The sequence below is a fragment of the Lytechinus variegatus genome, chromosome 5, assembly GCF_018143015.1.
Source record: "Lytechinus variegatus isolate NC3 chromosome 5, Lvar_3.0, whole genome shotgun sequence".
Classification (NCBI taxonomy): domain Eukaryota; kingdom Metazoa; phylum Echinodermata; class Echinoidea; order Temnopleuroida; family Toxopneustidae; genus Lytechinus; species Lytechinus variegatus.
The window spans coordinates 15,073,499-15,084,232 of record NC_054744.1 but is presented as its reverse complement, the minus strand read 5'-3'; the positions used below and the strand labels follow the sequence as shown (position 1 = coordinate 15,084,232).

The following is a 10,734-nucleotide window of genomic DNA, read 5'->3' as shown; positions in this document are numbered from 1 at the left end:
AAAATGTCTCTGCCGGGAATCGAACCCGGGCCACCAGCTTTGAACGCCGGTGCCTTAACCACTAGACCACAGAGACGGTTAGTAGCTAGGGCGAGCCCGATCCGATTGACCGTCAGATAGACAGATTTTCGACACTATACCAATTATATATTCCTTTGTCGGGTGAAGGTGAGTTTTGAACAATGACAAGCCGCCATGCCTCAGCTGGATCAAAGCTATTGCTTCGATACAGTACACATATGGGAGAAGAAATACAAATGTGTAAAGTTATACATGTACAACAGCTTTTGGCAACTCTTTTTTATTTAAATATTGTAAGAAATGGATGAAGAGAACAATGGTAGGCGTAGCTTAAATCATATATATATATATATATATATATATATATATATATATATGTAAATAAATCTATTATTCAAAAGAAACCATTCATTTTCCCTCAACATATATCTATCTTTGGTGTAAGCTTGTGTAAAAGGTACTTCATTTAAAACTGTTATTGAATATTTACAAACGTTTTTAATAAGACCATATCATAAAATAACTGCTTTGGTTGCTATTCCAATTGACTCACAGCTCGTCTAATTGACTTCTCCTTTCAGTCAATATTGATTTATTATATTTCTTGTGTATAGAAGGCCTAACTCGTGAATACCTCTTGCTGCCATTCAGATGGTCCATCAAGGGTAAAATTTAAAATAGAACTATCATTTACAACCGAAATACATCATTTATGGTATCCTCCGCATTTATCGAGGAGAATGTAATCGCCAGCAAATCGATATCAAAGTGAAAAAACGGTAATTATCTTTTTATCAATGAACAATTGCAGAGAGAGTTGCAATTAAAAACATCTTTATTTGAAACCAATCAGATGCGCTCGTGTCTGACTTGCATGTGATGTTAAAGTTGTGTTTAAACGCATTCCTTTTTGCAACAGGCCCCAGGTGAGTAAAAAAATACAAGGATATTGGACCATAGACATAACCTTGTGGAACCCACCAATCATCTATGTCAAGTATCTTGAGGTGACCAGTCATTGATAGCTACTAGAAACAGCACATCGAGGATTCAAATCACCAAAGGCCTATTCTATAAATAAAGGGGGATAGCATTGATTACAGCCCTGTTTGCCTTCATGCTTCTGTGGAACTGAGCCCAAAACATTTCTTGCTCGTCTTCGTCTCTGGTCCACCACATATGAGGTTTGTTCTCACTCAGAAATACCTGGATGAGAGAGGGCATGTCATCTTCCTCGATGTCTTCTATAAAGATCAGTATGAATTTGTCCAATCCGGTGTCACTGACGTGCTCAACTGCCAAACGGAATTTAGTAATGCACCAGATATCACGTAGAGAACGGTTACTTATCAGCAGTACAGTCTTGAAGCTGTTCTCAATTGCGTCATATATTGCATTGATATAGAACATTTCCCTGCGGAGTTCTCCATCTCCGTAGATTATTTTCTTTATATTAGGGAACCTCTCCGCCAGGACGGGTTTCATGACTCGATCCAACCATTCTTCTTCCCCATCATGGAACATGATGTTGAGGTGAAAGTCATAATTTTCATCCTTGAAATTTTCCACTATCCTTCCTGAACCACGGATGGCTTGTTTCAGAAACACAAACTTGATTCTCAGCCACGACCGTTTGTGATATACCAGCAAAGACAGATAAATAACGATACATGTGAAAAGGGTTAAACTGGTAATGGGTATGGTATTAAAACCACATACATAGGTTGGATCAAATTCTAAGATAGGCTTGCCAAACACGGTTTCGAAGGATCCCTTCGAACATACGGTTTCCTGAAGATGATGAATGGTTGTCGTGTGTTCGTTGAGCCAAGTTCGAAACCAACTCAACTCACAGTTGCAAGAGAGAGGATTTCCTGAAATGTCTATGATAAACGTAATATTGCTCTTTGGGAAGAATGTATCCTTTTGCACAGTTCTAATGACGTTGTTCGACAATGAGAGTATATGCAGATTGGGGGTCGCTGCAAAGATGCGTTTGTCTAGAAATCTTAACAAGTTGTTTTTAATGTAAAGAGATATGAGATTATCCAATCCAGATAATGTGTTAGTAGAGATACTTGTGATGCGATTGTCGCTAAGGTATATACTTCTCAGAGAGGCCAAGCCTTGAAAACTACCTGGTTCCAAAGCTACAATTTTCGATTTTCTAAGGAAAAGGGATACAAGGTTCCCCAATCCAGAGAATGTATCAGCAGATATACGCTTGATACAATTATCATTAAGGTACAGACTCTTCAGAGACGTCAATCCCCTAAAACTTCCTGGTTCCAAAGTTTCAATTTTGGAGTTGGATAGATCCAAAGAAAGAAGCGCGATGAGAGGTCGGAAAACTCCGGGTACTATATGCATTAGATGGTTTTCTCTAAGGGTCAGTTTTCGAAGGGATGTTAAACCTTTAAAGAGAGACGAATTTGTGGCACTGTTGAATAGGTTTTCAATGCCCATATCATTCTCACACATGGAAAGTTCCTCCAGAGATACCGAGCCTGTAAACTGATGGGAGGGCCTCAGCGATGTTATCCTTGTAGAAGATATACTTAACTTAACGAGATTCTTCGTGTGATTAAACACCCCATTTAGTGTTATGACACTGGTTAGCATATTTCCAAGATAAATCTCACGAAGAGACGGGACATTATCAAACGTGTTAGCATAGAATGTTTCTATCAGGTTGAAAGACATATCTAAAACTTTGAGGTTTGGTAACCACCCTCTGAACAAAGTTCTGTAGGTTTTCTCGAACAGATTATGGGACATGTCAAGAATTTGAAGTCCAGAATTATTCCAGTTTCCCGGGAAAACATATCTCATTGCATTGTGCGATAAATCAAGTCTGTGTAGGACCGACAATCTTTGAAAAATTCTCGGACTCAATACCAGGATATCATTGTACGCAACGGTCAATATCTGGAGTCGAGGGGTACATAAAAATATGCCATTAGTGAAGTTTTCTATTCGGTTTTTAGATAAGTCCAAGATTACCAAGGAATTCATCCCACAGAAGGTCTGATTTGTCATATATTTAATCTTGTTTTCGGCTAAATTAAGTGACATGGTTTGATTTAAACCTTGAAAGGCATTTGATGGAATGGAGTCAATAGAGTTCTGTTTCATGTCAATATCATATATGGTAGGGAGTGTTTCGGTCGGGAGGGTAGAACTGTTAAACGGTTCGAAAAGAAATATTCCACAATTTGACAGTGATAATATACTTATTGTGACATTACCAAGAAAAGGGTTCAAACGAAATACCCGCAGTTGGTTTCCATACAGATTAAGAGAAACCACTTGGTTGAGAAATGAAAAAATTCTATCAGGAAGTTTTTCCCCAGACAATTCATTACTGGCCAAATTAATGGAATTTAGAGACAATTTATGCAGGTGTTCAAAATCAGAGGGACGAAGAGACGCGATGTTGTTTCCACTAAAATCAATCACTGATAAGTTCTTTAGAAATTGAAACGCTGTGAAGTTGACTTCCATAATTGCATTTCTTCCAAGGGAAAGATACCGCAGTTGATCAAGGTGTGTCATCAGAGTATTTGATGGCACGGTCTTGAAACAATTAGAAGTTAATACCAAGCGTGATAGAAAAGAATTCGAATCAAATAAACCGTCTGGTAGCTGGGTAAGCATGTTGCCTGTCAGGTCCAATATCTCCAGCCGAGTAAGAGGCGAAAATGCTCCAGTATCTAGCTTAGAAATTAAGTTTAATCGAATGTTCAGAGTCGCAAGCTGCGTAAGGTTATCAAAGGAATTGTTCTTAAGATGCACTATTAGGTTGTTGTCCATGATCAACGTGATCGTATCTGGCGGCGGATCGTGTGGAATAGATGTCAGCGACATGTTCGAACAGGAAGCTTTGACTCCATAGATCTTGTAAGTAATCATACATTTCTTAGGTTGCACCATCGAGGATTGTCCAACTGGCTCTTCTGCAGTGGCTGCAGTAAACAAACACACCAACCAGAAAATGACTGAAAAGAGAACTGTCCAAAAAGACGATTTTGCATCGCGCCTCTTACAGGTCACTGCCATCGTGATCACGGTGGTACGTACTCTTTTCAAACAATCTAGGATATCAAGTTAAGAAGCGTACTACAACGACATCGATTATGGCTTAAATGTCAGCTTTCAATAGAGGCGACGAATCCTCATCCTCTTCCACTTATAGTTCCAAGGCAGATTCATATGTATCTTGCTACTAAAATGTTTTCGCCTGACAGCTTGTTCGATTGCGGCTAAATGTTTTGAAAGCATTCAAAATGCCAATTTTTGCTAAATGCTTTGTCACGCTCAGCAGAATGGCAATTACAATGATGCCACTGATTGATTAAAACAAACACACATCAACCAATTCCTCCATGAAACTGATACTACATCCGATATCTCATATACAAGAGCATTTCAAAACTGTGATTGGTTAATTAGTGACCATGTGATTAAGCCTCATTTTCATGAGTAATAAAGCTAGGTCAATAACAACCAGAGCTCATGCTTAAGTAATTTCCTGATTGGCATTCCTCATGCGTTATCTTATATGTTCTTCCATTAGAGATAAATTTTATACACTTTTGAAGGGCACCATCCCGAACATTATTAATTACAGACGGATAAATTTGCATAAAACATGTATCTCAAATACATCAATATCACACATTTAAGTGTATGAAGTCACTCAGTATTATAGTACGTTTAGGACTAAAGACGAGGATTGCGCGTGAAATCAAAATACATGACGAGCGATCAAAGATTCGATCCGTGAGTCCCATTCTTTGTGGGACAAAATGTGATTGATATGCGTGAGTAAAGCCACACACACGCACAAAGCCTCTCACACACCTCTCACATGCAACCATATACCATAAATCATCATCGTTGCATCTTTTGTTCAATTCAGGCATAAAATTATTTTGTTTTTTTTTCCAGGAAGTTATACTCTAAAAAATGCTACTTTGACTTTCAATGTCGAATTAAAACCCGACTAAGTTTTGATTACTAGTGTACAGTGCGCATAAATAATAGGCGTCTGCATCATAAAATCTATCAAAATCGTATTTGAAATGTATCATTGGCGTAAATTGGGTCACGGCATGGGGTGGGATTCTTACTTACTCCCACAAAATGTAGTCTTATGTAAAAACATAAATTTAAAAAGTCAAGTCCACCGAAGAAATATGATGAGATGAATAAGAGAAAAAGCAAACTTGCAGAGCGCTAAAAAATTCATCAAAATCGCTTGTAAAATAAGAAAACTATATATGACATTTTCAAGTTTCGCTTATTTTTTCACAAAACGATGATATGCACAATTCAGTGACATGCAAATGAGACAGTCGATAATGTCTCGCACTATTTTTATTATTGTTTGAATTATACAATATTTCATTTTTTAAGGACCAACTTCACTGAACCATATAGTATTCAACAATGCTAATTTCACATATTCAGGTTCAGGGAGGAATTAATCGTTGTTTCACCTGGGCAATAAGGAGAAAATAGAACATTTCATACATTATATAATAAAATACAATAGAAATAGTGAGTAGATGATGTCATCAGTCTCCTCGTTTGCATACCGACCAGCATGTGCATGTAAATGTTTAATGTCATAACTTTCTTATTTCACATCCGATTTTGATTAAATTTTCAGTGTTGTACTTGAATTTTCTCTATTTATTCGATTCAGAAGTTGTTTTTTGGGGGGTGGACTTGTCCTTTAATAACACTTTACCCACAAATGCAAAATCACTTTACCCACAAGTGCAAGTCAACTAAACCTAAAATTGCTTTCAACGATCATCCGAGCCGTCGTATCAGTCAATTTGGGCATAAAAAAATACAAAAAAAAAATTGATTTTGAGATTTTGGCAGAAAATGAAAGTACAAGTCCTATTCTATTCATAACTAAATTTCTAGGCAGCACTTTATGTTAGTTTCTTAGATATGAGATTTTCAAGGCGATGTCGTACAAACTTTTAATAAAATGTGCAAATCCCATTGGAAACGTGTACAGTAGCACAGCGAAACAACGTTTTGACTGACCGCGATTTGAATGCGCGCCGGCGGTCAGCCAAACTGTCGTATCCACCTATCGACCATTTGCACTGCAATTTAAGCGATACGACCAGGATACGTTTTGACTGACCGCGCGCATTGAAATCGCGGTCAGGGTTGTTGTATTTCCTATGGCGTTTTTGTACGGGTGGAATCTAAATCGCTCAAACCGAAATTACAAGTATGTAGCTCTTTTGCGATATTTTCTCTGATCCTTGGTTTTGTGTAAAAATAAGGATACAATTATCAAGCAATTGTCTTGGTCTTTCCAACCATGTATTTTACTAGCAATGAATATACATAAGGCTGAAGAGCTAAGTGTGAAATTTTTAATGAACTTTGAAGTCGATTTTCTCTGAAATTGGTTTACACCGTCTTAATTTATGTGTAATACGACGGATCGGATGACCACCGACGGCTTGTTTCTGGCCAAAATTTACAACTGTATGATTACTTGTATTGTTTAATTTCATATTGTTTATGATCATCAAAGTATTGCCGCTAATCTCCGATTGTTAAAGTCGAATAACTGTACTTAAACAGAAAAAAATACGTGAATTTATACTCATCTCTTTTCATATGCATTTTATCAAAATTTCTTAAAGAGTCTCCGAACAAAAAGAAATTATCAGTTCAAGTTTAAGTAATCGATGTAAGGTTGAATTTGTATTTCATCCATAAATTAGCTTAGATAATTCACATCAAATGTATTGATTTATGAGATTTAGATATGAAAACCCGTAGAATCCGGCGTAAAATACATCATTTTCTGACAATAGGCAAATTCCGGGTTAAACTTACACAATTTCAACTAACTTTAGTGTTATTGTCCGTTTTAAAAACATTAAATTTCCATAATTTACGTTAAGGATTGGTCCCACTGCACTTAGGGATGCAGAGAGGATGTAAAATGGAAACAAATCTTGCCATCCGTTGGAAAACGTTATGTATCCGTTGCATGTGTACTCTTTGCATACGTGTTCAAACGCACTATATCCATTGAGCATCCATCCCGAAAGTTTTCTTGTCCGCTGTATCATTAATGAATGTGTTTTGTGTCCGTCGTCCGGTGGGACCGGGTTATTTTGGGTTTTGGTTGGAAATCTAGTGTATATTTTGTAGCAATAAGTTACATTCTCAAATAATGTATTTAACACCAAGTATCTAAATAGCACTGGACATTGTAAATTATTAACAGAAAATTGCATTCGCTGAAAATAAGTGTCTAAAATGTAAACAATTATATTTCTATTATTATTTCTTCTTAATACAACCCTGGGCCAGTGGCGTAGCTACGGGGGGCCTGGGGGGCACGTGCCCCCCCCCCCTGAGATTTGGTGTGCCCCCCCCCCCCAGGTGCCCCCCAGAAAAAATTGGCAGAGCAAAAACAAAGAAAAGAAAAAAGGGAGAAAGAAGAAAGAAAAAGTAAAAGAAGAAGAAAGACAGAAGAAAAAAAGAAGAGGGGGAAGACGAGTGAATGAAATAATGTGAGGGGAAGACTTGCAATAAAAAAAAAATTTCATGTTACTATGTAGAATTTTTGCTGGCGCTTCGCGCCATAATTGCCTGTTCGATGGGATTCATATCTTGCTCAATAGGCTGATGTGGAGCAAGATTTGAAGTCAATATGCAAAACATATTTTAGCTCGGACATCGAGCTTTCATTTTTTTTTTTTCATTTACAAATTTAAGTGCTCTGTAAAATGTCTGTTTTATGGTCTACATATCAGCATTTTAAGCTCACGCTGCGTGGTCACATTGTTTGATTTGCCAAGTTTATATTGTCTACGTGTATTCCATAATGTTCCATTAAACAAATGTATTCAGAATGCCCAGATTTTAGGTCTAAATATGAAACATGCGCGATAGCCTGCATGTTCTTTATATTATCCAGTTTTACATCAGAATATCAATAATTGTCTGCTCACGCTTCACGATCGCATTATTAATGATACCCAATTGACTATATCCTATTTCTGACTTACAAAATATGAATAGAGTGTCCCGCTTTTAGGTCTCAATTTTCTTCCTCTTGCGCTTCGCGCTCGCATCAATTGTTTAGTTACATACCTATCCCATTAATTAATACAAAAAGTGCTTAGAATTACCATTTTTTTTAGGTCGGAATGTCAAAAAATTTGCTCGCGCTTCGCGCTCGCATTATTGAAATATTTACCGTCTTCGTGGGTAACTGTAAGCAGTCCTTAACAGGTCCCTTTTCGATAATGCTAGAACAGTTGATAAAAAATTCTGTTCGCGCTTTGGGGTACATACGAACCTTGTTCAGAATCACACATAACATTGCCAAAAAAAATAAATTTTCAGAAAAAAATACATTAAAGTAAAAAAAAATCGCTCGCGCTTCGCGCTCGCACTTTTTATAAGGCTTATGAGATTATTTTATGTTTATGTTTTTTTATAAGAATAAAACTAAGAAGTGACTGATATAGGGGAAGATAATTTCTGGCCCGGTCCCCTATTGGCGAAAGTCGGATCCGCCCTTGTGGACACATAGACACACACCGGAAAATGGCCGGTGAACCCCCTGAAAAAGCAAGGACCCCCCAGTGCCCCCCGGGAAAAAAATCATAGCTACGCCACTGAACCCTGGGCCATATTATATAAAAGTATCTAATATGGTAACTCTGCCATCCAAAGGTAGCTTCCATATACGCTGAACAACAGCTAATCAAAATCAAGGATTTAATGCAAGTTACCATTGCATTTCCAAGTTACCACATATACTTGAAATGTTGGGCAACTTACTGTCTGTTAGTTATATATATTCTGGGCAATTATTATGCAATGGAGTAGTCATTATCCAATTATTAGTTTTTATTTCCCAATAGTTGTTTGGACAGTACGCTGCCAAGGGTTGGTTAAAAGTTGAGCATTTTTCGCCCATTTTAAGAGTGTAATGGTAACTTTTATGCAACGGGGCCCTGGTTGCAATCTCTGCCCCCCCCCGTCTCTCTCTCTCCCTCTCTTTGTTCTACTGTCAGCCTCTCTGTATGCTTAGACCCCTTTCTAATTCACTTCCTTTATGATTTTTTTCATAAATCTCATATTCATGTCCTAGAAATCTACACATCCGTTAAGTTCCCCTTTTCACCATTTTTTCAACTTCCAATTAATTGGGGACCCCCCTTCTTTTCTGTTCTCACTCCTGTATAAGAGTGTCTGATATCACTGACCATTCTTCTTTTTTAATTAATAGGGTACTCATCAAAGTTTGTGATGATTTGAATATAACAAAGAGGAAAAATCACTTAAACAAACTTTAGGAATTTTATCAAATGCATAAGGAAATAAAAATTTCAAAGCAATCTATATAAACAGTTAGAGGGCTATGTCAAAGTCCAAATGAGTGATGGTGACGACGTCACACGCCAATTTTTTTCTCAAACTCTTCAGACAGATATGTGCGCCGTCTATCCCCCCCCCCAGGTCTATCTTTCTTTTTGCTTTGCATCTTTCTGTTCTTCTTTTCTACTAAAAAATATGTAATATAGGTAGGGGAAGGCAGGGTAAGTTGTGACACTTTGCATTTTGCATGTTATAATTGATAAGACTAATAATATTGAACAATTAAGTACCTTGCCTTTAAGTTTGATTATTGGGAAATATATTTCACCTATATATAACTGTCTACCCCCCCCACACACACACTGAAAGTCATTGTGACCTTTGAAAAAAAACGATGTCAAATGGCTAAGCTTGCCCCATCTGTGGGGTAAGTTGTGCCACCGTCTGGGGTAAGTTGAGCCACAAAAACTATGTACAAAATGTATGCGGGAAGAACCGGCATGACAACTTTTTATTTAAAATCTTTTCACTAGCTAATTCTCTACAAATACTAAGATCCTCTAAAAGTAAAAGAACTGTCATAGTGAATTTGCTCCGTTCTGCTTGCATATCAATGGCTTTTTAAGGTTTGTTTTTGTTCTTATTATACATTACCATAAGAATTACCATGGCTCAACTTGCCCCATGTTGGCTGGCACAAATTACCCCAGTTCAAACTTAATTTGATATTTTCACATCCACACATTTCTTATGCATCCATCATGTAAAAGACTATGACAAGAATGAAGATCCATACCTGGACTAACAATATTGCTCTTATTTCTTTATTATATTTCAAGACATAAGTGGGTAAAAAGCACTCGTCTATTTCACACCCTTTACCTTTTTGGGCTAAAATATGTATTTTCCCCTCTAAAAAAGTACTTTTTGTTCCAAACCTGAACACAATGTGATGTGGTCAAGGGTAATGTAATGGGTCATTAATGCATGCCACCACCACAATGTCTGACTTATTCATTCTTAGCCTGGGGTGGTGGCTCAACTTGCCCCTATGCTTAACTTATCCCGCCTTCCCCTACATAATTCTACAAAATAATACAGTAACTAAAAGTGCATGAGTTGTTATTATCTGTTTTTACTGCTGATCATAACCATAACTAACATGAAATTATATCGAAGTTCAGAACAATTGGTAAATTTAATTACATTAACGGACATATTCATTTCAGATATAAATATAGGTTCACATACTTTTGAAATTCTATTTTGGTACAAAAAAAACTTAAGGGAGATTATAACGAACATACACCACTTAAATTTACTATAAAA

General features: G+C 37.0%; 1 protein-coding gene across 1 annotated transcript; it reads right to left on the bottom strand.

Annotated features, from left to right (window-relative positions):
• Positions 1-414: 414 nt before the first annotated feature.
• On the bottom strand, positions 415-4,453 carry LOC121415541 (toll-like receptor 3). The gene has a single exon (XM_041608779.1). The coding sequence runs from the start codon at positions 4,078-4,080 to the stop codon at positions 1,093-1,095; it is 2,988 nt and encodes a 995-aa protein (XP_041464713.1). The 5' UTR covers positions 4,081-4,453; the 3' UTR covers positions 415-1,092.
• Positions 4,454-10,734: the final 6,281 nt, after the last annotated feature.